The sequence below is a fragment of the Mauremys reevesii genome, unplaced genomic scaffold (assembly GCF_016161935.1).
Source record: "Mauremys reevesii isolate NIE-2019 unplaced genomic scaffold, ASM1616193v1 Contig7, whole genome shotgun sequence".
Lineage (NCBI taxonomy): Eukaryota > Metazoa > Chordata > Testudines > Geoemydidae > Mauremys > Mauremys reevesii.
In genome coordinates this window covers 1,412,558-1,439,357 of record NW_024100884.1, presented here as the reverse complement: position 1 = coordinate 1,439,357, position 26,800 = coordinate 1,412,558, and the positions used below count along the sequence as shown (strand labels likewise).

At 48.3% G+C, this 26,800-nt stretch overlaps 1 protein-coding gene and 1 pseudogene across 3 annotated transcripts in view; both read left to right on the top strand.

Moving 5' to 3' along the window:
• The window catches only part of LOC120394615, a 53,551-nt pseudogene that overhangs the window by 21,843 nt on the left and 4,908 nt on the right, over nucleotides 1–26,800 (top strand).
• The window catches only part of LOC120394605 (zinc finger protein 300-like), a 44,103-nt gene continuing 25,658 nt past the window's right edge, over nucleotides 8,356–26,800 (top strand). For 2 of the 3 annotated variants that reach the window (XM_039518835.1, XM_039518833.1), the window contains exons 1-3: nucleotides 8,356–8,519; nucleotides 9,363–9,413; nucleotides 9,907–10,593. In XM_039518835.1, coding sequence (XP_039374769.1) covers nucleotides 9,390–9,413; nucleotides 9,907–10,593 — 711 coding nt within the window. In that variant the 5' untranslated portion in view covers nucleotides 8,356–8,519; nucleotides 9,363–9,389. The remainder of the gene's footprint in view (nucleotides 8,520–9,362; nucleotides 9,414–9,906; nucleotides 10,594–26,800) is intronic. The other variant, XM_039518834.1, reaches the window with a different exon arrangement.

The following is a 26,800-nucleotide window of genomic DNA, read 5'->3' as shown; positions in this document are numbered from 1 at the left end:
CTCTGAAGAAAGATCCTGAGGTTCGCCCTCCCAGGAAAAGGCCTCAGTTTTGCTACCTCGGCCGGGTTTTGGACAAATCCTCAATAAAGAATTATTTTGTGTAATGCCTGGGGCAGGGAGGCGTCTTCTCTCATGGCGCTGCTGGTTCTGCCAGCGTGGGTGGGAGCAGGGGTGAGGGTAGGTGAGCCTGCCTTCATCCTAATGGCCACAGCTCCTGCTGCCGTTTCCCACCCCATCTCCCAGATTGGTGCAGCTCCAGTGACTGCAGGATGTGCACCATCCCCGTCCAGCTGCGGAAAAGCCTGCTAGTGTCATGGTCTTTGTATTAGAGCAGAATCTTGGTGTCCTAACGGAGATTGTGAGCCCATTGTGTTGAGCTGCCTGCATGCACTGTGAGAAGGTCTCTACCTGAAGAGCTCCCAGTGTAAAATAGACCAAACAGACAGTAAGGATTCTGATCCCTCTTTTTACATGGGAGATCGTATCACAAAAGATTAAGGGCAAGATCTTCAAGGGTATTTAGACTCCTAAAGTCTGTGGATTTCAATGGGAGTTAGGTGCCAATCTGGTCGGCTGAACATCAGTGTCTCTAAGTCACTTAGACCCAGATCGTCAAAGGTATTTAGGCTCTAACTTCCATTGAAATCATGCGAGTTAGGAGCCTAAATACCTCTGAGGTCTGAGTCTTAGGGCTAGTCTACACTTACGAGCCGGGTCGACGCGGTGAGTTCGACTTCTCGGAGTTAGAACTATCGCGTCTAATCTGGACGCGATAGTTCGAACTCCGGAAGCGATAGTTCGAACTCCGGTACTCCACCACTGCAAAAGGCGGTGGCGGAGTCGACGGAGCAGCGGACTTCGATTCGCGGCGTCTGGGCGGTGAGTAGTTCGAACTAGGGTACTTCGAATTCAGCTACGCTATTCACGTAGCTGAATTTGCGGACCCTAGTTCGACCCCGCTTCTTAGTGTGGACCAGCCCTTAAGTATGTTTGAAAACTTTATCCCAGGGGACTTGCTTAAAGATTGCGCATTAGGAAAGAGTTAGATAATAAGGCAGAAAATATCATATTGCCTCTCTATAAATCCTTGGTTCACCCACATCTTGAATACTGCATGCAGATGTGGTCGTCCCCTCTCAAAACAAACAAAAGGAAGTATTTCTTCACACAACGCACAGTCGACCTGTGAAACTCTTTGCCAGAGAATGTTGTAAAGGCCAAGACTATAACAGGGCTCAAAGAAGAACTAGATAAGGTAATGGAGGATAAGTCCATGTGGCTATTAGTTAGGAAGGGTAGGGATGGTGTCCGTAGCCTCTGTTTGCCAGAAGCTGGGAATGGGTGACGGGATGGGTCACTTGGTGATTGCCTGTTCGTTTTATTCTCTCTGAAGCACCTGGCATTGGCCACTGTCGGAAGACAGGATACTGGGATAGATGGACCTTTGGCCTGACCCAGTATGGCTGTTCTTATGTTCTTATATACAGAGAGTGTGTGACTGAGCCAGGAACTGAAACCCAGATCTCACCACTTGCCTTCTGTTAACCACAAGACCCTTTTGTTTTCTTCCTGGATCCTCTTCACTTATGTTCACGGAGATGATTTCAGGTGATGGAGGCCCAGCTCCTCTAAGGTGTAGGCGCCTAACTCCCAGTGAGATAACTGCCTTGCATAGTAAGCAGGTTTCGTTATGTGGAATCAGGAAAACTCTGACCCCTCTTCTCAACAAGATACCAGTCCCTGGAGATGTGAGCCAGAGGAAAGGGAAGATTTTCCCACCAAACAAGCTTGAAAGTTGAAGATCTGACCTCGGTGTCTGCGTTGTAAATGTCACCTCCCCTCACTCATAGTCCAGATGCACCTGATCTCCCCTGGGCTTATTCAAGGCCAGAGGGTGTGCAGGGACCTGAAAGCCCAGTACTGTCCTCGGTACAGCCCCACTGTCAGATCCCTCCTCTGGCTTGAAACTGAATTCCCATTCCCGTCACTGTCTCCTGGCCACCCCTCTGGCCCAGCCGTACCAATCACCTACCTCCACCTTGGAGCCCAGAACACAAGTATGAGTCAAATCTCTTGGGGATCTCAGGCAGGCTGTGCCTTGTGTTTCCTCAGTGCATGGTCTTCTAGTCCTCGGAGATGACAGGCTTGGAGTGGGCTGTCTGTGGACAGAGTCACTCCCCCGAGAGAGAGCCATACATTAGCACTCAGGGCCTGTTCATGTCATGGAAAGGAAACCATTCCTCAGTGAGGGCTGGTCTACGCTAGAAAGCTAGGTTGACTTACGTACATTGCTCAGGGTGTGAAAAATTCACCCTGAGAAACAAAGTTAAGCTCACCTAAGCCCGGCATAGACAGCACTATATTGACAGAAGAATTTGTTCACTGACCTAGCCAGTGCCTCTCGAAGAAGTGGATGTTCTACAGTGATGGAAGAACCTCTTCCTTCACTGTACTTAGTCTATACTACAGCGCTGCAGCTGTGTTGCTGTAGCGTTTCTAGTGTAGACATACCTGAGTCTTCCGCAGGATGCACCTGCCTGATGTCAATGGGGTTTATGCCAGCAGAACTGGGCCTGTGCTTACCTGTCTTCGGGCTTATACAGCCCTCACACTGGACGCCTGACAATCATCCGTGGATTTTATCCTTGCATGCACCCTGTGAAGTAAGGACAGATTGGTAACTGAGACAGGGTGGTAATAATGGTTATGGATAGGATTTTGTCACAGTAAATTATGCCTTATTCAGAGCACAGTCATGGTGAAAATAGATAATTTCAAGCTATGGCAACAGAAATTTGTGTAATAACAGCTGATTGAGAACATAAATGTGCATTTATTAACAGTAAAATGTTTCTGCTAAACAAACAGGGTTTGTCTATGGAAACATATAAGTGAACCTACTATCCACTATTATCTAGTTCTCTGACACTGGAGAAGGCCAAGCCCACAACATTTTGTCACCTGAGCAAGGGAGCTCAAATGACACCCCCATAACCCCTCACTTGGGCCAAAACTTTGAAAGGTCTCAATTCTGGCTTCTTCCTGTTCTTACTTCTCTCATGGTACTGCTCTGCTACCTACTCCAGTAAAGGAGAACTAACAACAAATGCCTTGTTCAAAAATGTTAAGTAACACTTAACTTTCAAACACCTGAACAGCAAATGTAACTTTTCTTGTCTGCATAGTAAACACTAGCATTTTTATCTGTTGGAATAATCAAAGTGGTGGTTTCTGTGTCTTCTTGGTTGCAAAGGTTTGAACTGCTTTCCCCAAGAATCGGGCAGGCACAGACAATACTGAAGGGGGTTTATTCATGGTACCAGGAAGACTGATAAACATCTTCAAAAGTGTAGTGCTACAGTGACCAATTATATACCTTTCTCTTAGCACCTCATTTGCATTTATCTTGTTCTTACAGAGACAAACATTGTTTCTTCTTCGAGTGCTGTCCCTGTGGGTGCTCCACTCTAGGTGATGGTGTGTCCCAGCACCATTGATCAGAGATTTTTGGTAGCAGTGCCAACACAGTGACAGGAACAGAACATATGCATCAAAATGTTTGATTACATCAATTATTCATTAATACCTTAGGCAAAGTGGTGGGGTAGGGGTGAGTATTTACAAATACCCGGAGGGCCATGAAGGGAAGATTTGTTCTGTTCTAAGGGTACATCTAGACTACCCGCCATATTAGCAGGTAGTGATCGATTTCTTGGGGATCGATATATCGCGTTTCATCTAGATGCGATATATCGATCCCCATAACCTTCCGTCGACTCCGGAACTCCACCAGTGCGACGGGCGGTGGCGGAGTCGACGAGAGCCGTGGGCGTGATCCCACGTGAGGACGAGAGTAAATTGATTTAAGATACTTCGACTTCAGCTACGCTATTCACGTAGCTGAAGTGGCGTATCTTAGATCGACCCCCCCCAGTGTAGACCAGCCTTACAAGCCAAGTTACTGGGCGGGCATTTGGCCATATAAGTCTATCTACTGTTTTCAGTTGTCAGTGCCCTTGGGCTCCTGAAGCATTCCTTCTCCATCTGTGGTTTCTGTCTTAGCTGTTAGCTAATTTTAACTCTTACTTGACGATCGCATGTCAAGATAGACCAAATAAATATCCTTATATCAACAAATCACACCTGCTTTTACTATTAATTTGCTAGCGTATTTATAACAAACCTAATTCAAAAGTCTAACTCACTGGAATTTGACTCTCATAAGTTCTCAAGCAGCATTTTCTTACTTACCTATCTGTAAATTTTTATTATTATAGATAGAAATGTTGATTCGTGGATTTGTGTGTGTACAGCAAAATAGATGTTTGCCAACATTTCCAGATAGAAACTGAATCATTCCAAGCCTCCTTTTAACGGTTACAGAGCTGTGATAAATAAATAATCATCAATATTATCAAAGGGGACTAGATCAAAGCATATTAACAAACCGCTAATGCATGTCCGCAAGGTGCACAGGGTCAGTTGGCTGCACCAAGCTTGATCGATCGACAAACCTTAAGTTTTCTTTTCTTTGGAAAATGAAGCTATGGAATTTTATTGATTGATTTATTTCACAATACTTTCTTTTTCAAACACTGCTTAACATAGTAGAAAATAGCTTCCTTCTTTTCATAGTCCAGTTGAAACCAGTGGTAAAATGCATGGGTTCTGTTACAGGGATGATCACTGTGACAAAAATTGCATCCATAATAACAGTGAGATTAAGTTACTTGCCTAGCTAGAATTGAACCTAGATCTCCCAAGTCCTCTATCATAGTTATCTGGCCCTTGTTACCATAGTATCTGAGTTCCTAGCTTCCACTGAACAGGGCCTAACTGACATGCCTAGAGTGACACAGGGAGTACATGATGGGAGAGGGAAGTGAACCCAGAGCTCCAATGCTACTGCTCTAATGCTTGGATCAGCCTTTATTTCTACTTTTTCTTCTTCACTCCTCTCCAGGTTCTTATCCCCACACTTTCCACAAGCAACTTCCAGTTTCCGGGTGCCCACCGTAAGAAACACAAGGGCCTAATCCTCCAAGGGGCTGAGTGTAACAATGCCCTTGTCAGGCCCTCCGTGAGGTTCGACCCCTCGAACTAAAATCATGAGTAGCTCCTGCCTGTGCTAATGGACTGGGCGCTAGTGTCGTAAGAGTACTTAGGTGTTACAGTACCTAACTCCTAGGTGCCCTAATACCTAGTGAGATTCTCAGCCCCAAATTACATCCCAGGCTCCCCATACATTGTGCGGAGAAGTTAGGCCCCTAGGAAAGGGCTGTTCAGAAGCCAGCTTGCTGAGCAAGGAGTTACCTAAACTAGCTTGAAATGAGATGCAGAGGAATGGGATATGGCTGAGGCTCCAGATCCTCAGAGGTATGTAGGCACCTAACCTTATTGATCTGGGCCTTAGGCACCTGACTGATGGACCAGAGATGGGCCCTTCCACCAACTCTAGATTCTCAGCCATAAATCGTACCCTGGATTAGGATGACCAGCTGTCTCGAGTTTATAGGGACAGTCCTGATTTTTGGGTCTTTTTCTTATATAGGCTCCTCTTACCCCCACCCCGTCCCGATTTTCACACTTGCTGTCTGGTCACCCTACCCTGGAGTTAGATGCCTAACCTTGTGAAAAACCAGGAAGACAGCCCCCATTCTAGCCACGAGCTCGGGGATTTGAGCTCAGATTGCCCCCAGCCCTGCGGTGTGCCCTACTGACTAGCTACTCCAGGGTGGTTTTTCAAATCTCTTCTGCTGGAGCAATTCTATTTCATATTAAATATGCATTGGGCCAGAGAAAGCATGTGAGAGAGACTGACGCTTAGGGCACTTTCCTAGGATGTAGGAGATTCAGGTTAAAGTCCTGCTCCAGTAATTATTCTCGGTGTCCTAGCCTGGGCCAGTACAAGGATATTTTGTGCCTAAGCGAAACTTCCACTGCGCCTCCCCACGCCTCTGCCCTGAGGCCCCACGGCAGCTCTCCCCTATGCCCTGAGGTGCCCCCTTGCAGCAGGTCCCCACCCCACTCTCCGCCTGAGGCACCTCCCCGCTCAGCTCACCTGCTCCGTGCATAGCACGGCACCCCAAGCTGCCCGTGGCTGCTTCACTTCTCCCGCCTCCCAGGCTTGCAGCACCTAAGCTGACTGGCGCCACAAGCCTGAAAGGCGGGAGAAGTGAAGCAGCCTAGCGTGCTCGAGCAGGGCAGGGGTGAGCTGGGGCAGGGAGTTCCTTCATGTCGCCCTCCTTACTTGCTGCAGGTGGCCTCTCCACTCCCCTGCCCCAGCTCCTCCGCCTAAATGCCGGTGGCGACAGGCGGCTGAAGATCCGGCTGCCACAGTCGCTGCTGAAGAAAATGGCACCGCCCTCCCCCAAATCCCAGCGTCTAGGTGACCGCCTAGGTCACCTAAATAGTTGTACCGGCCCTGTTCCTAGCCATTAGATGGGGACAAAGAACCACATAGAGTTACATGAGCACTAATCTCTGTCACTGGAAGCTGCAGGTTCTCAGTACTTCTGAAAACTCCGGCCCCAGGTGTCTCAAGCTGGAACTCCCAAAATCTGTAGTTACTTCTGAAAATCAGGTTGTTAGACCTCATCTACCATACAGGTTCTAACAGTCTGGGATCAGCTGGCAGCCAAGTCAGCCCTGAAGGTGCTTTGTGTCTGCACTTAATGGAGTTAATACTCAGGAATTAATCATGGCAACTAATCACATCACCCCTGCCAGATATCTAGGGCTAGGGATTGTTTTCCCTGTGACTAGTTCAGCAACAATTGTTTTGCTGTGTAAATGGGTCCTCTACAGGACTCTTGGGTTCGAGTCTCAGAGCTTGTCTACATGAGGAGTTATTCTGGAATAACTTTTCCTAATTTAACTTCCTGTGTGGATGTTCTGATTCTGGAATAAGAGTGCTTTATTCCAAATTAGTTTAATTCACTTAATTAGCTTAATCCACAAGTATACAGAGGAAGTATTAATGAAGGTGGCTTTCTGGCCCCACAAGTGGGTTATGGTAATTTGGAATGAAACACTTTTATTCTGGAATATGAAAATTCACATAGAGAATTCATAGAATCATAGAATCTCAGGGTTGGAAGGGACCTCAGGAGGTCATCTAGTCCAACCCCCTGCTCAAAGCAGGACCAAACCCAACTAAATCATCCCAGCCAGGGCTTTGTCAAGCCTGACCTTAAAAACCTCTAAGGAAGGAAATTCCACCACCTCCCTAGGTAACCCATTCCAGTTCTTCACCATCCTACTAGTGAAAAAGTTTTTCCTAATGTCCAACCTAAACCTCCCCCTCTGCAACTTGAGACCATTACTCCTTGTTCTGTCATCTTTTACTACTGAGAACAGTCTAGATCCATCCTCTTTGGAACCCCCTGTCAGGTAGTTGAAAGCAGCTATCAAATCCCCCCTCATTCTTCTCTTCTGCAGACTAAACAATCCCAGTTCCCTCAGCCTCTCCTCATAAGTCATGTGCTCCAGCCCCCTAATCATTTTGGATGCCCTCCGCTGGACTCTCTCCAATTTATCCACATCCTTCTTGTAGTGTGGGGCCCAAAACTGGACACAGTACTCCAAATGAGGCCTCACGAGTGCTGAGTAGAGGGGAATGATCACATCCCTCAATCTGCTGGAAATGCCCCTACTTATACAACCCAAAATGCCATTAGCCTTCTTGGCAACAAGGGCACACTGTTGACTCATATTCAGCTTTTTGTCCACCGTAACCCCTAGGTCCTTTTCTGCAGAACTGCTGCCCAGCCATTCGGTCCCTAGTCTGTAGCAGTGCATGGGATTCTTCCGTCCTAAGTGCAGGACTCAGGTCTAGCTATTGGACTTTAAATTCATACCCTGCTTTAATCCAAATTAATTTCCCTGTGTAGACAAACTTTATTATGAATTGACTAAAGATGTGAAAGGTAATAAATGCACATAAAGTAATACATTAAGCTCCTCCAGAAGTAAAGTGGCTGTAGGTCACTGTAGTTTAATCTTTCAATACTGTTTTTTGTTTATTTTTCCATAGGGGTCTCATGCGACGTCCATCACCATAGTGTCTGGGTGCCTACTGGGGCAAATGGTGGCATTCATACTGGAGCTGATCTGGAGTAAATCCAGGTCTTCAGTCCAGGTTTGCTGGTGAATGTTTTCTAAGCACAGAGCGCTAGGAGAAGGTCTCAGACACCCTGGCTTGGGCTCTGATTCTGGTTCCTTTGCTTTGGAAGTTTCTTTCTCTTTTCAGGGAAGAGAAAAGGATCCCCCCCCCCCCCGGCAGGTTTCTGTCCGCACTGCTGGGGTGCACAATGGGGGAGGTTTCCTTCGCTTTTCCCCACCAGGGGGCTCTGGGTATTGCTCAGGGAGGGGAAGCTCCTAGGGCTCTGCTCTCTCTGCTCAGCAGACCGGGGGTTGAGCTTCCTGGGTCAGATGCAGCCGCTGCAGCTCCATTGTGAGCGGAGCGACCTGCATTAACCCGGCTCTGCCCGCACCAGCCCCTGAGCCGGAGCCTGCAGGTGAGGGGCGAGACCCGGGGGAAGGGCTGGGGCCGGGCAGGAAAGTGACTCTGCACCACCGGCCCCTCCTCGCCCCAGCTCTGCTCCCGGGGTCTGCGAGTCCCAGAGCTGCTGCCCGCCTGACACCCCCGGCTCTGCCCCTGATCCCCGCAGGAGCCGAGCCAGCTCAGGAGCGAACGCCCGGGCCGGGCCAGGGACCGAGTCTCCCAGCCCGAGGGAGGGGGCGGGAGGGAGACAGGGGCAGAGCCTGGCAGGGGCAGCAGGAGCGATCAGTGGGGAGGGAGGTTCCCGGCTCCCAGCCCTGCCCAGCCCCATTCCCTGCAGCACCCCGGGGCACAGTGACTTTCCTGGGGAGAAGGGAGGAGCAGGGAGAGGAAAAGCCAGTTCCTGCCTCTGCCTGGTCCCCGCGCTGCTGGGGGGATGCGCTGCCTGGGGACAGTGTCGGGGGATCCCCCAGAGCGGCTCCTTTGGTTCTGCTCCTTTCTGGGGTTTGGTTCAGACTGTGGGTAGAAATGCGCTGACTCCTGGAGGGAGAGGCCGGGTCTGTGTTGTAATAAAGCGGGCACAGACTCAGAAGTCAGTTATTTTTGTCGGTGCAAAATTCTTCAGCAAGGTCAGACTCCCGAGAGAATCACATAAAAAAAATAGCAACAATAACAATCAATACATAAAAAAGATGTTGGGGTCCCCTTCAAAAGCGTCTGGCAGGCCGGGGCTGGGCAGCCGTCCGCGCATTGACTGCCCCATGGCTAGGGCATCTGTCTGCAGGGAAGGAGCCAGGAGGGAATCGGGGCGTGACATGGTGCCAAGGCCCTTTTGAAACCTCCCTTCTCGCCCTGACAGGCTGCAGAATAACGTCCGGATTGGGAAATGGCTGCTGTGGAACCAGCTCAGGTAGGGGGGTTTCTGGAATGTATGGAGGGAGATGGGCAGAAAACGCAGGGGGGTGAAGAAGATGGGGGTGAGCAGGCAGCAGAGGGTGACAGACCTGTGGCTGGGACTTGCGTGACCTGGAGCCTGGTTTATGGAACAGGCCCACTGGGAAGAAAGCTAGTAGGGGTGCCGTGGTATCCGCATCTTCCCCCTCTGTCTGGCTTATGAGCAAGAATAGGTGCTGACTTCTATTTTTCTCTGGGAGTGCTCCGCCCCCTCCACTGAAGCCCTATCCCCACTGCCCACTGTGGGTGGCACCTATGCTTATGAGTCTTGCTGCGGGGCTACCAGAACCCTCCCTCCTCACGCTGGGTGGGTTGTGAGGTTGAACCTCGGGATATAAAAGTGTGATGAATCTGCAGCACCCGCGCTAAGGCGACAGCCCCATTAGCTCAGGTGCAGGAACAGACTCTGTGGAGCTAGTCCAAGTTTTTCAACCCCAGCGTTTTCCCAGCAGGACCAGGTGCAATGGGCGATTGCCACAGCTGGGATGTGGGGCGAACCCCGTGCCTTGGTGGAAGGGCGTTGTGGGATCCCCATCCAGCATCCCAAGAGGGAGGAGAGCGAGGCTGAGGAGCAGAGCCCTGGCTGGCCCTTGTCCCCGCGGAGGCCATCCCAGTCCTGGCTGAGATGCTCGGAGGGGGAAGATTCTCCGTTGAGGACGGCGCAGACACCTCCCCGGTCTCGGGAAGGGGCAGACACTGCTGGCCTTGAACAAGTGGTGCCGTCCCGTGACTGGCCTCACGGGGACGAGGTTCCTTCGTTCCCCCGGGAGGCACCTGAGACCTGCGGCTCCATGGGGACAGGCCCCACCAGAGGCCGTGCCGAGGGCAAGGTGGCCGTTTCAGAGCAGGCCAGCGAGGAAGCCCATCGGTTGCAGTTCCGCTCAGGCGCTGCCCGGCCCGGAGAAGCTCCCCGGGAGATGCTAGCCCGGCTCAGCCAGGCTGCTCGGCTCTGGCTGCGGCCCGGGGAGCGCACCAAGGAGCAGATTGTGGACGTCATTGTGCGGGAGCAGTTCCTGGGGGCGCTGCGGGCGGACGTGCGGGCCTGGGTGACGGCGAGGGAACCCCGCAGCAGCGAGGAGGCGGCTGCGCTGGCTGAAGCCTGCCTGGGGCAAGGGGAGTCGACCCAGCCTGCTCAGGTAGCTGATACGGCGCGAGGGGGGGAAATTGTGAGGGAGCAGAGCCAGGCGTGGGGCTGAGAAGGGTGATGGGAGAGACAGATCTGATGGGAAATCAAAGGATAAAATGTCGCCCCCCACACCGCCCCGATATGATGCTGTGGGGCAGGGGTGCTGGAATAGGGGGAGCTGGGGGGCCATCGCCCATCCACTTTTTGCCATGGGCCCCACCCCTGGCCGCCTTCTTCCTCCCTAGGCCCTGCTCCCCAGCCAGGCTGGCAGCTGGAGCCCAGGGCTGGTGGAGGGTCTGCGGCTCCTCACAACGGCCTGCACGGCTCTTACCATGGCCAGGCTGTGGCTCCGAGTCCCCGGCCGGAACCGGGTTAGGGTAAGAGCCATGTGTGCAGCTGTGGGGAACTGTGGGCCCTGCACCTGCCCTGGGCGGGGACACGGGCCTGGGGCTGCTCTTGAGCTCCCCCACCCCGGGCAGGTGGAGGGTCCACAGCTCCTCAGAGCTGCCAGGGCTCCCCGGCTGGTCTCCAGCTGCTGGCCTGGCTGGGGGATGGGTCCTTGGGGGAAGAGCCAGGGCCACGGAAGGGGCAGGGTCTCCTTCCTGCCCCATGTTTGGGAAGGCAAAAAAGAAACATGCTGGGTTTTCTAAATCTGTTTCCCTTTGGGCAAGTTCAGTTCTTCAGATCTAGATCTGAACTCCGCCGCTCGAGTCTCAAGCTACTGTAAAGCAGTGGTTCTCAACCAGAAGTCGTGTCCCCTGAGGATACACAGAGGTTTTCTAGGGGGTACATCAACTCCTCTAATATTTGCCTAGTTTTACATCAGGCTACATAAAAAGCACTAGCAAAGTCAGTACAAACTGAGATTTCATATCAACAATGACTTGTGTACAGAGCAGTATAAACTATACACTGAAATGTAAGTGGAATATAAATATTGTAATTGGTTTATTTTATAATTAGATGGTAAAATGAGAATGCCAGCAATTTATCCATAATAGTGGCTATGACCCTTTTGTATTTTTGTGTCTGATTTTGTAAGCAAGTTGTTTTTAAGTGAGGTGAAACTTGGGGATACACAGGACAAATCAGACTCCTGAAAGGGCACAGTCATCTGGAAAGGTTGAGAGTCATTGCTATAAAGCAAAGAACGTGGCTGTTCATTGTTATATTTCAGGCCACCTCTAGTCCATAGCTTGGGGGGAGAGGGGGCGGTGAGATTCTCAAAAATAAACCAGCAAAACTTGCATAAAACAGCATGACAGGGTGACATGGTCCCTTGACAGAATAGAAGGAACCGAAGAGAGAAGTTAACCTTGTGGACTGAGCCAGATACTAAAGGTTCAGGTTTCATTTGGCTGGGTGAGAATAAAGAGCAGGAGGGCTCCATCTCGGACCTGTTGGAACCTGCAATTGGAGGAATTCCAGCTAAGGAGCTTCCATAGATTTGTTGGTTCAGTCCCTGTGAACCCAGTGGGAACCACCTCAGTTTCACATACTAACAAGTGACCTTCATCCTGGGACACTGAAGGTGCATTAGGTATCAGAGGCATGACGCCAACTCTGTGGGTGCTCCAGCACTTAAGGACCCATGGAAAAAATAGGGGTTCTCAGCACCCACCAGCCACAGCATTTGGGCAGACCGGGTTGGTTGCTGATCAGCTGATTAGCAGGGCCCCCGGGCTGGCCAGGCTCAGGGAGGACGGAGAGGAGCCAGGAGCGGCGGGAAGGGGACTGAGAGGAGCGAGCAAAAGTCAGGTGGGGAAGTTGTGGGAGGGGGCGGGAAGAGGCAGAGTGAGGACGGAGCATTGTGGGGACGGGGCCTTGGGCGAAGCACTCACTGTGAAAAATAAGTCAGCGCCTATGAGCAGAGGGAATGGCCAGAGGCCTGAATGATGCATGTGGAAATGGTAGACCTAGCAGTGAGTGAGCCGTTGAGCAGCACTTGGGAGCAGTAGGGATGAGATTGCAACTTGCAGATTATGGGTATTATAAGCCTTACTGAAAGTACACAGGAAACTAGAACAGTCTGGGGCAGGTGGGATTATGGCTGGGAACAGGTCCTGAGTGGGGACTGTGGTTGTTTCAGGGGCGGTGACCTTCGAGGAGGTGGCTGTGTATTTCACGGAGGAGGAGTGGGCTGTGCTGGACCCGGTCAGAGAGCCCTCTACAGGGACGTCATGCAGGAGAATTACAAGGCGTGACCTCGCTGGGTAAGGGATTCCTTGTTCCCTTGGGTATTACAAGCTTTCTCTCCACAAATATCACGTTCAGTGCTTAACCCTTCAGAGTAACGCTTTGCTATTAATTTCTCTCACTCTTTGACTTTCCTCCCCCATTGTTTGGGTGGAAAAGGACAGGCGGGACAAAGTAGAACTCTGGCAGAAGGTGGCAATTCCACACAATTTCTAAACTGACAATTTTTTAAAAAATCTGACAATTTAAAAAAAAATTGTTCTTCCCCCCCCAAAAAAGAATTACAATTTCAAAATACTTTCTAAAAATGGAATTGAAAGCTAAACTGTTTTGAAAATGAAATAATTTTCAACCAAATCTCATTTTCTGAAAAGAAGTCTTTTTTGTTGAAAGTTTCATTCCCCGCTACAGCTCGGTATCTGGCCTAAGTGGTTTGATATTAGTGCTGTTTGAGCATCTTCTCCAGGGGGCAAAGCATGTCTGACTCTTCCGAAGGGTCTCCCATGTCTGTCTTCTGATGCCACATCCCCACAGCGTAGGGGAGGGGCCGGGTTATGTCATGGAACTTTCTTTGTAACAATCATTCCACAAGCCATTCATTCACCCCCATCCCACAATGTTCTTCCCCCCTCAGCAGGATTTCTCATTCCCAAACCCGACGTGATCTCCCGGCTGGAGTGAGGGGAAGAGCCGTGGGTCTCAGATCCCCAGGGCTCCGAGGAAAGGGGGAGTCCATCTAGCCCTTTATCCCTCAGTGACCAGTATCAGGTGCTTCATAGGGGTGGCAAGAAACTCCCTATTGGACAATTATGGAACAACTTGTTTATAGTTTCTCCTAGCCCCCTTTCTCTGGACAGTTAGTGGTTGGTTTATACCCTGAATGAGGATTTAGTTCCCTTCCTTGGGGCCTTCTCATTCTGCGTTCCTCTCTCCTCCCAAACCTTCCCTGCCCCCTCTCTTCCACCATTGCGGTTGTTCCTTCCTTCCTTCCCTGTCCCTTCTCTGCAGATCTCAGCTTCATGGTTCCATCTCACCCTTCAACTGACTGCATCTAGTTTCTCTCCCCACAGCTCCCCTGGCAGAGGCAGAGGCTGGCACAGAAGGGATAGAGCTGGAGAGGTGAGTGACGGAGGCTCTTCTCCTCATCATCTGTCCCTGGTGCTTACCTATCCCCTGCGCGTGTGCTCCCAGGACTAGAGAGGAACTGCCCTGTATCCCCAGGACTGCGATGACCCAGAGTCACTCCCATCTGACAATGTCTGGTGTGAAATTATCAAGCCAGTTCCCAGTGGGGCAGTCTTGCCCCATCCCTATTATTACTCATCAGCCCTGTTGGGAACAGCTTCAGCAGAGAGGCCAGTGACTGACAGGGACATGTAGACAGGATGGCCATCAGGCTGTGAGGAGAGATGGTGGGATCAGGAGCCACAGAGCCCTCAGAGACTTCCCCTCAGAGCCATGGCTCAGGGAGATAGGCCGTCCAGACCCCTCTCTTGACATTTGATTCTTGCAGTGCACCAGGATTGGAGGATAAACCAGAGGAGGTGCCTGAGCCCAAAAAGGAAGAGGACGAGGATGAAGACTTCACCAAGGAAGATGACCTCACTTACACCGACGACCTGCGAGATGAGAATTACCACCCCTCACTGGACAGGTAAGGGAAGCTAGAGCTGGGCTGGGAGGCAGCTGGCTGCACTGCTCTCTGAAGGGCTTCCAGGCTGGACCAAAGTCTGGCACTTTACGAAGAGTCTGTGTAGGTTCTTTCTGACGTAATGCCACAGCCCGGCTCTTCTGTCCCTTCACCTTCCGTGACTCTTTCGTACATTAACAATTAACACAGGAACCCACAGGGCGCGTACAAAACAAGGTGTCTCTCTCCATAGCTTTTCCTGGATCCCTGCCCTTTCCCACCCCCACCCTGATTTGTGGGTTCCAACTCTTTGCTGGCATAATTAAAGCCTCACTCTAATTTCACACTCAGCTGTGGTACCCTGGGATGCTCATAAACACCACTGCTGAGAGCATATGCTCCTCATTCTCAGTTGTGTGAGTGAGATCAGAATCTGGCCCTGGAATTGTAAATTCCCCAGGATAGGGACCTTATTTTAATTATTGATAAGAGGAGAGGAAGGGATTTGCCCACTGCGTGGTCAGAGGGTAAATGGCCCTTTGAAGGCTCAGGGGCCCAGTCCACCTCTTACAGGCTCCACAATGGGGAATGAGGCAGCTCAGGTTCACCCAAGGATAATGAGAAGCAGTTAATTAGGCAGGAAGAACCTGGGCATGATAAAAATATTAAAGACCTCAGTTAGAAGGAGTTCCTGAGAAGAAAGACAGCTGCTAGAGAGCTGTCCTCTAGCAGGCTGGTGAGCGGCTAACACTCCAAAGAGAGGCGTGGGGCAAGCCTACAGAGGGGAGAGGCAGGAGGAGCAGCAGCAAGGGGCTGACAAAGAGTGGTTCTGGCTGATCCAAACGGGCCCTGAGCTGAACCCGGTGAGTTGGGCTGCCCTGGGCTCCCTGCGTACTCCAGCCAGGGGCTGGGGCGGTTTATTCAATATCTTCATTAACAATCTGGAGGATGGTGTGGACTGCACCCTTAGCAAGTTTGCAGATGACACTAAACTGGTAGGAGTGGTTGATACGCTGGAGTGTAGGGATAGGATACAGAGGGACCTCGACAAATTAGAGGATTGGGCCAAAAGAAATCTGATGAGGTTCAACAACGACAAGTGCAGAGTCCTGCACTTAGGACGGAAGAATCCCATGCACTGCTACAGACTAGGGACCGAATGGCTGGGCAGCAGTTCTGCAGAAAAGGACCTAGGGGTTACGGTGGGCGAAAAGCTGAATATGAGTCAACAGTGTGCCCTTGTTGCCAAGAAGGCTAATGGCATTTTGGGTTGTATAAGTAGGGGCATTTCCAGCAGATCGAGGATGTGATCATTCCCCTCTACTCCAGCACTGGTGAGGCCTCATTTGGAGTACTGTGTCCAGTTTTGGGCCCACACTACAAGAAGGATGTGGACAAATTGGAGAGAGTCAGCGGAGGGCAACAAAAATGATTAGGGGCTGGAGAACATGACTTATGAGGAGAGGCTGAGGAACTGGGATTGTTTAGTCTGCAGAAGAGAAGAATGAGGGGGGATTTGATAGCTGCTTTCAACTACCTGAAAGGGGGTTCCAAAGAGGATGGATCTAGACTGTTCTCAGTGGTAGAAGATGACAGAACAAGGAGTAATGGTCTCAAGTTGCAGAGGGGGAGGTTTAGGTTGGACATTAGGAAAAACTTTTTCACTAGTAGGGTGGTGAAGAACTGGAATGGGTTACCTAGGGAGGTAGTGGAATCTCCTTCCTTAGAGGTTTTTAAGGTCAGGCTTGCCAAAGCCCTGGCTGGGGTGATTTAGTTGGGTTTGGTCCTGCTTTGAGCAGGGGGTTGGACTAGATGACCTCCTGAGGTCCCTTCCAACCCTGAGATTCTATGATAAGAAGGTTCTAAACACAGGAGACCTAGGGCTGACTGACGCCTACTAGAGCCATGGAACTTCTGACTCCCCATCACCCTGAAGGAGCCAGAGACTGCTGAGGAGAAGTCAGGTTGTAACAAGGACTTGTGTGTGAGAGCATCAGGGGGTGGAGCCAAGTTGGTGTAGCTCCCCATCTTGCCACAAGGGGGATCTGATAGACAAAGGCCCCTTATTTCACCCACACAGTGAGTCAGTTTCAGAGCTAGGAACAGAACCCAGGTGTTCTGCCACCCAGTCTTGTGCCTTAACCACAATCCCATCCTTCCTCCCAAGCTTCCTTGCGACTTAGTCCTGATCCTGGGGCAGAGACCCATTTGTTAAACATACTCTGCAGAGGAAAGCTGCTCTGACAAATCTAACCCTGAGTGTTATGTGACTAAACTCTCAGCTCTAACTTGACGTGAACATGGAATAATACATTGATTCCTTTAGCACTGGCTTGGAAGAGATGCTTTTAGTCTGTGTGCCTCTCCCTTGGTGGCATTGGGTTGCTTTCCCTCTGGTTCCCATGTCTAGCTTCGCCTGCCATTAGAGAGCCCCCTCTCCCAGGTTGTAACCAGTTCTTGTGTCCATCTGGTCCATCCAGTGACTCCGAGCTGAAAAGAGAGCAAAGCCAGACCAAGAGCCGCAAGAGACCCGTGGAGGGTGCGCAGCTGCCTACTGAGACGAGTCCAGCCAACGGCAGCCCCTCTGAGGAGCAGGCGGTGCAATCCAGGTGAGAGGGGAAGACAGGCAGAGGGCCAGTACAGGTGAGGAGGGGGAGCCTGAGCACATAGGGAGAGGAGAAAGGAAGGCGAGAAGTGGGTGAGTGAGAAGGAAGGGATTGAGGTCAGTTTGTCTATCTCAGCTCAATCATCCAAGCGGCTCTGGGCCCACCTGAGAAGTGACTGCATTTCCCATCCCCAGAGCTTTTGAATGCTGGCTAACCTATAGGCCTGAGGGCGTGCGTGGGGCTGCCCTGTGCTCTGTAACTACAGACCCCTGGCAATAGCAGCCAGACCAAACCGCAGCCAATTCCCAGCGCAGAGCTGTCTTCCACACCACACTGGGTGTCTCAGGCCTGCTCTACACTTAAAATGTAAAAGCAGCAAAGAGTCCTGTGGCCCCTTATAGACTAACAGATGTATTGGAGCATGAGCTTTCGTGGGTGAATACCCACTTCGTCGGGTGCATGTAGTGGAAATTTCCAGGGGCAGGTATATATATGCAAGCAAGAAGCAGGCTAGAGATAACAAGATTAGTTCAATCAGGGAGGATGAGGCCCTCTTCTAGCAGTTGAGGTGTGAAAATCAACCTCCTTTGGTTTTCACACCTCAACTGCTAGAAGAGGGCCTCATCCTCCCTGATTGAACTAACCTCATTATCTCTAGCCTGCTTCTTGCCTGCATATTTATACCTCCCCCTGGAAATTTCCATTACATGCATCCAACGAAGTGGGTATTCACCACAACTCATGCTCCAATATGTCTGTTAGTCTATAAGGTGCCACAGGACTCTTTGCTGCTTTACAGATCCAGACTAACACGGTTACCCCTCTGATACTTAAAATGTAGATCGACATGGCTACATCACTCCAGAGGTGTGAAAAATGTCTCACCCCTAGCGCCATAGCTATGCTGACCTAGCCCTGATTAGATGCAGCCAGGTTGATGGAAGAATGCTTCTGTATGAAATAAAATTATTCTACTCAACTGCCAGGGGGGGAAATTTGTCACGTACACATGGGAAAAAGAAGGGAAAAATGCAGCATCAGTTATGGATAGTCTTAACTCAGGAAGTTCTTTCGAGAGCAAATATAGCCAAACTCCAAGCCCGCAGACCATGGAACTATCTGTGCCTGCATCCTATAGATAACTAACTGCTTGGTTTGCAAACTAAGCGCAAGGGTGGGGGCAGTAGATGAACAATAAGGGGTCATGAGGGCAGATACATGTAGCTTGCTAATTATGTATGGTAATGATAGCAAATTTTGGCCAATCATAGAGCGATAGATTATCACAGTCAACTGCATATAATACTTTGGTGTAAGTGTTTTCTTTGTTCTTGCTGACTTGTGAGCTCGAACCCAATTACAATTGAAATAAGCAGATCGCCTCCTGGGGCTCCTTGTGACTGGCTGTGTCCGTCTCTCCTTATTCCTCAACTGGAACGGACAGAAATTTCTACCACATGTATATCTTGCCAGTGCTGCTCGCGGAGGATGCTCAGCTGCTATGATGGGAGCCATGTGTGGACCTGAGCAAAGCCCAGAGACATTAATAGAGATTCTTTCCATTGACTTCAATGGCAGTGGAGCCAGTGATGGAACTAGGGGACAACGAAGGAGACAAACGTACTAGAGTCTAGGTAGAGAGGGAGAATATAGTAGGGCTGAAGTTTGCCCATGTCACAACTCAATTCAATGCAGGTGGAGCTGTCAGGGAACCAGTTGCAGCTCCCTGATCCTGCACCATCTGCCCTCTGCTCCTCAACTGCTCTAACTTTATACCACTGGCATAAGATCCCAAACATCAATGGAGGATTGATATATCAGAGCTCCCTGCACAGCACCAGAGAGTGCACGGACGGTTCCACAGGAGCCATCTCTGCCTGGGGAGAGTTCCACTGGCACAAAGGGATTTCTCCTCTGGCCATGTGGGGCCAGAACATGGCCTCTCTGTGTTACGCAAGTGGTACAAAGTGGCTGTAGTGTACTGCAGTATCCTGCTCGCCAGGGGAGAGATGAATGGCTAAATAGGGCTTCAGTGTGTAGGGAGTTACTCCTGGGGGAATTTTGCACCAAAATCTTAAAAATTCTGTGCACAATATTTTAAAATTCTACATATTTTATTTGTCAAAATAATACAAGCCTGGGAGTGAACCTGTAGGGTTGCTGGATGTGGGTGGGAGAAGTATGAAACAGGTTTTTTTTGGGGGGGGAGGAAGGGAGGAGGAGGGAATTGTTGGGGAACCTCTCCCCATGACTCTCCCATTCAGTCAGGCACATCTGCAAATGACCCCTTAGAATCTCAGGGTTGGAAGGGACCTCAGGAGGTCATCTAGTCCAACCCCCTGCTCAAAGCAGGACCAAACCCAACGAAATCATCCCAGCCAGGGCTTTGGCAAGCCTGACCTTAAAAACCTCTAAGGAAGGAGATTCCACTACCTCCCTAGGTAACCCATTCCAGTTCTTCACCACCATACTAGTGAAAAAGTTTTTCCTAATGTCCAACCTAAACCTCCCCTCTGCAACTTGAGACCATTACTCCTTGTTCTATCATCTTCTACCACTGAGAACAGTCTAGATCCATCCTCTTTGGAACCCCCTTTCAGGTAGTTGAAAGCAGCTATCAAATCCCCCCTCATTCTTCTCTTCTGCAGACTAAACAATCCCAGTTCCCTCAGCCTCTCCTCATAAGTCATGTGCTCCAGCCCCCTAATCATTTTTGTTGCCCTCCGCTGGACTCTCTCCAATTTATCCACATCCTTCTTGTAGTGTGGGGCCCAAAACTGGACACAGTACTCAAATGAGGCCTCACCAGTGCTGAGTAGAGGAATGATCACATCCTCGATCTGCTGGAAATGCCCCTACTTATACAACCCAAAATGCCATTAGCCTTCTTGGCAACAAGGGCACACTGTTGACTCATAACAAGGGCACACTGTTGACCCCTTGTGTCCCTGCACCTCTTTTCCCCTCCCCTCCCTCCCCTGGTCTCCATGTGGCCCTGCTCCCCACTCCTATTTGTCCATGGGCTCAAAGTTGTCACCCCACTAGCTCCTGTGCTCCCACCTAGTCTGTCCCCACTATCCCTGACCTCAGTCTGTGTGACCCGCCCCCCACCCCTCCCAGCAGCACCATGTGCCCGCTCTGCCCTCCGTATCCTGTGTCTCCTCACCTGGCAGGGCACTGTGAAAAAGGCAGCCTCTGTCCCCTCCCCCTCTGTGGCTAGTTGCTCTGACCCATGTATTAGCTGCCCTCTCTTCTGATGTCACATCAGTCCCTGGTGGGTGAAAGGTGTAATTGCAGCTTCCCTTCACCTCCCAGTCAGAATCAATTATTCTACAGGGGGAAAAAATATCTGTGGGGTGTATTAATTCTGCACTTGTGCAGTGACTCAGAATTCCCCCAGGAGTAAACTAATGCTGTAGTTTTCACAGGGTTTTATCACAGAATGATAATAAATATCATTTATTCACAGCAGTGAAGTATCTGGTTCTCTGCACTGAAGCTGCTAATGTGAATTGGTAATACTTTTATGCAGAAAATGATGTATGCATTAGCATCTTGTTTATTAGATTATAAGGCCAGAAGGGACCATTGTGATCACCTAGTCTGACCTCTTGCATAATGCTGGCCATTGGACTTCCCTGAATTAATTCTTGTGTGCACTACAGCAGATCTTTTAGAAAAACATCCGATCTTAATTTAAAGATTGCCAGTGATGGAGAATACACCACAACCCTTGGCAAGTTGTTCCAAGGGTTAATTACCCTCATTGTTAAAAATGTGCCTTATTAACAATTTGAATTTGTCTAGCTTCAATTTCCAGCTTCTGGATCTTGTTATACCTTTGTCTGTTAGATTGAAGAGCCCTCTGTTATTGAATTTCTAGATAAATGATGCTGAAAATTTGCTCATTGCTGAGAAGATGTGTTTGTTTTAATACTAGCTTCTGATGTTGATAGTTGAGTTAATCTCTGAAGATCCAAGGAAGCCAGGTTAAGATTGGGTGGGTGTTTGAAATTGCTTTGGGTGACTGAGCCTAATGCAACCTTCATTGAGGTGAGAGGAATGACTCACAATAAATCACTGGGAATTGGGTCAGGTCCTTAGTGAATGGTTAGGCTCCAAGTCACCAAGGTATTTAAAAGTCAGTACTGCTGATCTCAAGTGTACAGAAGTAATGAGTCACATCTCAAAAATCATGAGTATGTGATTTGGGGTTTTTTTTGTTTTGGATTGTTTTGGATTTTCTAATAATAAATTATAGGTTCTTTAAATTTGTCTTCTGGTTTCTGAGCCTTTAGGTCACACTCAGGACACATTTTGATGTTTTTTCCCCAAGCGTGAGGGCTAGAAACTTACATTTATCTAAATAAAAGCTAAAATTGTCCTGTGATCACTTGACTCCAGGAGCTGGGGCTGTAAGAAAAACACCAAATATCATGACGCTCAATAAAATCACAAGGGCTGATAATGGTGCCTGTGTTTAAACACATGGATAGTCCCATAGAAGTCAATGAGCTTACTCATATGCTTAAAAAGAAGCATATGCTTCAGTCTCTTGTTGAACTGCGGCCTTACATAACACCAGGGAATTAATTATAGACCCTAACTCTGTCTTTCCAGACTTTCTAATGTTTTTATTACATAGGGAGGTGTAAAAGCATTTCCTTTGGAATTAGCTGAATTAAGTGTGAACAGTCTTCCATCTTCAACTATCTCTTCACGGTGATATTTTTTTGTGGGGATTATGGCAGAAAGAAGCCCCAGAATATACACCCAAACACATACCAAGTAAGTATTAACATGCACAGTCAAAGCTCTTCTGCCTTTTTCTTTTCTAGATGTTTTTGTGACTTCAATTCTGTACTGAAAGTCTATTAATGTCTGTTTTACAGGGGCTGTGAAACCAAGTAACAATTTGCTACCAGCAGAGAACAAGTTCTGGAGGCATTAATCGAAGCACAGCAGGAAATAATGGTAAATTATATATTTAATTTGTGCTCCCCCTTCCTCTCCCTGCAGCATTTTAATTTTACCATTAGAGGGACACCATCTACTCAAAAATCATGCTTGTGTCTGAAAACTTTCTACCTACAAGTAATCTCTAAAATCACTGGAAATAAAAAGATTATTTCCGTATAAATTTTTCTTTTTCCTTCAGTTTCTTTACTTTGTGCATTTGAGAGCACTCTGTTACTAGTCATTTAGGGCCAGATTTTCAAAGGTGTGTAAGTGTGTAGTGGGATTTTTAAACATGCCTAGCTAAGTAGGAGAGATCTCAGACTCCCATTGAAATCAAATGTAGAGCACCTGAACTTGTCACTCATTTTAAAGATTGACTGAACTTGTTGATGGTGTCCCTTTAAGGTTTAAAGGAAGTAATGGATCAAATAAGTTACACATTGATGTGTGGTTTTTGCTGTAGCCAGTATGATACCAGCAGCTAGGGAGATCGAGACAGGAAAAAAAAAAATCAGAGGAGCAAGAGAAAGCATCAAGAGCACATCGCATACTGTAGTGTGTGTTCCTTTGCAGACAACTCTCATCTCCTTCTGTAAGTACCGTCATCCCAATCTGATGACAATACATGTGTGCAATATACAGTATTGCAAAATGTTGAGCAGCATCAACTTGCACTTGCAAAGTAAGCTGCATAGCCTACATCTTCTATCATGAAAATGGCAGATCGTCAGTGACTTGTAACATGTATTTTCTTCACCAAAATGGCAATTTAGCTATTTTCTAACTTCTTTTTCTTTTCAGGGCATTCCATCACTGACCAACAACAACAAAAGTGAATTGGCTGCAAGATTTACATTGAAAGGTTGATAATGCAGACAAAACATTTTAAATTAGATCAAACTTAAATGTATGTGACCAAACGTTCTCCTTGTTTAACAATATTAGATTAACTGTATTATACCTTTTTGCAATACAGTGTGTTTAAAGACTTTTTATTGTTGGTAAATAATACAATTTAATCATGTTTGTAACATAGGATAATTATATTTATTCACACTATAAATGATGGCCACCTGTAATTATTTTGTGCGGTGAGGAGTAGGTATTTAAGATAACTGTCAAACAGTACAGAAATAAAATCATTTTTCCTCTTATTTAATGAACAAAGTGGATTTTTCTAAAGGTTTTTAATGCTCTTTACTTTTATCATGCAAGCGATGGACTTATTCAAGAGCAGCTTGGTTCTACTGACCTAGTCAAGTCTTATTATCATTTCATTCTTATTTGTATTACCGTAGTGATTAGGAACCCTAGGATGACCGCATTCAAGGGTGTCTGACCAAATACGTCCACACTGCATTGTAGGTCTTAAATTGTTTACATCTCTATTACAAACCGTCGGAGCTTTGAAATTGTAGAGTGATGCTTTCTCCTTCGGTCTTATTGTTTTGTTCATCTTTTTACTTTAATTAAAAATGGGGAAATTTGATACCAAAAAAGCCATTAGGAGAATGGTATTGGTTGCACAGTTATGGCCAAATGTTCAAAATGTTCATCAGGGGCTTGGGAGCTGCTGAGTCCTCTTGAAAAACTAATCACTAAGACTAATTTCAGAAGCCCTGAGCACTTGAGATTCTAGTTGAAATTCAGGAGAGCAGACTGTGCTCCTCTCCTGTAGAAATCCATGACCAAGAGTGCTCAGAAGTCAGGCAAATGTTAAAGAATGCACATGTAACCTTAACTCTTCCCTCTTGTGCAACTGTTTTCCAATGTAGTCTATTAACTGTATGAACACATGCTATTTCTAAATATAGTGTTGTACAATTTCTTTTTCCTTGCCATGTTAGACATACACAGATAGGCTCTTGCGGTGTGTAATAGTTTTTGTATGCCAGGCAAACTGAGGTTACTTATATGGAAACATGCTGTTACTATGAGCACAGAAACCCAACTATTGTAGCATTGTGCAAGTTGTCCTCTGCTAGCTCGCTATCTGGTGAGTCTTGGAGCCTTTCACGGGGAAGAAAGCATTGAGCTCAGCTGCATCTAGCACGCCTGTTGTATATTTAGGCTTGGAAAGATTAGATTTTTATTGTTCAATGTCAATAAACATCCATACATACACACAAACTAATAAAAAAAAAATACATCCATTGAAAATTTACAGAAAGGTAAAGCATGAAAAATGCTGCCTAAGAACATTTTAGAGTTTGATTTAAAACAATTTATATATTGTGATACGATGTTGACTTTGTGTTTTTATAGTTACAGTAGAACCTCAAAGTTATAAACACCAGAGTTATGAACTGACCAGTCACCTCATTTGGAACCGAAAGTATGCAATCAGGCCACAGTAGAGCCAAAAAAAAGGAAATACAGGACAGTACTGTGTTAAACATAAACCGTTAAAAAAATAAATGGAAAGCAGCATTTTTCTTCTCCATAGTAAAGTTTCAAAGTTGCATTAAACCAGTGTTCACTAGTAAACTTCTGAAAGAACCATAACATTTTGTTCAGAGTTACGAACATTTCAGAGTTACGTACAATCTCCGTTCCCGAGGTGTTCGTAACTTTTAGGTTCTACTGTGTAAAGCTTCAACTTTTGAACCCTAGTGACTCCAGCAGCCTGGGGTGAGCTGGAGAAAAAGTCCTGTATCCTTTCAGCAGGATTTCTGTACCCTTTATCCTTTCTGTACCCTTTATCAGAAAGATGGAGGTGTGTACCAAGCCTAGCGGTCCAGGGAAACATCCTCCAAGATATTTAGGTGCCTGTCTCCCATTGATTTCAATGGGACTTAGGCATTTAAAGATCTTTGAGGATCTGAGCACTGGCCTCTACACCATCCTGACCTTCAAGACATGAAATTTGTAGTGCTAGGCCAAACTTGAGCTCTTCCTAGTGCCTGAGAGGCGTCGCTATGTCCATGTAGGTGTTAGTGAGACTTGGAGGTCCAGGAAGATATCAGAGCAATCTTAGGGTGACCACCTGAATTCTCCTTTGACCAGGGTTTGCGTTGGGTCCTTGAGATCCAGGGCAGACCAGAGCAAATCCTGCACTCTCAGATGCAGAGGTGCTTGGAATGAAACCCTGTCACTCTGGTCCACAGGCTCTGTGGCAGGATTGACCGGACTTCCCCGGGTGCCCAGAGATGCTCTCATTTGGGGCAATATGGAGCTTTTGCTAGAAGCCTGATCTCATAGGGAGGACTTGGGTGTCTGAGGTGAGCGAAGGGGAAAGACTCCTGCTGTCTCTCTGGAGGGCATTGAGCTGGCAGATGCTCTGGATCCCTTTCCAACCCTCATCTGGTGCTTGCTAGAAAAAGGACTTGGGACCCTTCGTCTTCCTGGGCCGAGGCCACATGAGTCCTGAGAAGGGGCTATTGGGCACCCTTGGATTCTGCCACCTACATGAGACCAGGCACCAGATGCCCTTTCTGTGAGAGGCTGGTAGCTGGAGATCCCTGCCCCAGAGAAGGCCAGGCAGCCTTCATCTCCTATGCCTTCTCGCAGTGAGGGGATGAGGGAAATGTGCGTGGTGGAGATGGGGAAGGGTGTACAGAAAAGGAAAACACAGGCCAGGGGAAAGGGAGACAGCATGGGGAGAAAGGAGGAGGAAAGACACGCCCCTCTCTGGGAGCACCCAATCAGTGTGTTTCTTCCTTTGCAGCCGCAAGAAGCGAGGACAGCCGAGCAACAAGGATGTGGCCCTGATCATCCCCAAGAGAATCAGGTAGGACCCTGGCCTGGAACCCTGGCCATGACTGCTGGCTGCCCTGCCCTAGAGCCCTTATGGTAGCAGAGCTGGGCTGCAGACCAGTCCCTCGTATCCCTGCTCCCCACAGCTGGACTCCCCACTCCACTGAGCGACTGGTGGTGCCTCCTGAGAAGGGGAGTAGTTGGAGAGGGGCAGGATCTCCCTCTCTGTCTGGATTGGCCTCTTGGTGGGGGTGGCAGCACCATTCCAATTAGACTTAGAGGGGAGGTGTCAAGGTTCCTCCCTCACTCTGAACTTTAGGGTACAGATGTGGGGACCTGCATAAACTAAGCTTAACTACTGGCTTAGATCTGGTTTCGCTGCCACCATCCAGATTCCTCAGTCTGGAACAGCCCCTTTCCTCCAAAACCTTCCCCTCCCTGGGTAGCCTTGAGAGACTTTTTCACCAAGTTCCTGGTGAACACCGATCCAATCCCTTGGATCTTAACACAAGGAGAATGTAACCATCCCCCCTCCTTTCCCCCACCAATTCCTGGTGAGTCCAGATCCAATCCCCTTGGATCTTAAAACAAGAAAAAATCAATCAGGTTCTTAAAAAGAAAGCTTTTAATTAAAGAAAGAAAGGTAAAAATCATCTCTGTAAAATCAGGATGGAAAATAACTTTACAGGGTAATCAGATTCATATAGCCCAGAGGAACCCCCTCTAGCCTTAGGTTCAAAGTTACAGCAAACAGAGGTAAAATCCTCTCAGCAAAAAGGAACATTTACAAGTTGAGAAAACAAAAATAAGACTAACACGCCTTGCCTGGCTGTTACTTACAAGTTTGAAATATGAGAGACTGGTTCAGAAAGATTTGGAGAGCCTGGATTGATGTCTGGTCCCTCTTAGTCCCAAGAGTGAACAACCTCCAAAACAAAGAGCACAAATAAAAGACTTCCCCCGCACCAAGATTTGAAAGTATCTTGTCCCCTTATTGGTCCTTTGGGTCAGGTGTCAGCCAGGTTTCCTGAGCTTCTTAATCCTTTACAGGTAAAAGGATTTTGGTGTCTCTGGCCATGAGGGATTTTATAATATTGTACACAGGAGGGCTGTTCCCTTCCCTTTATAGT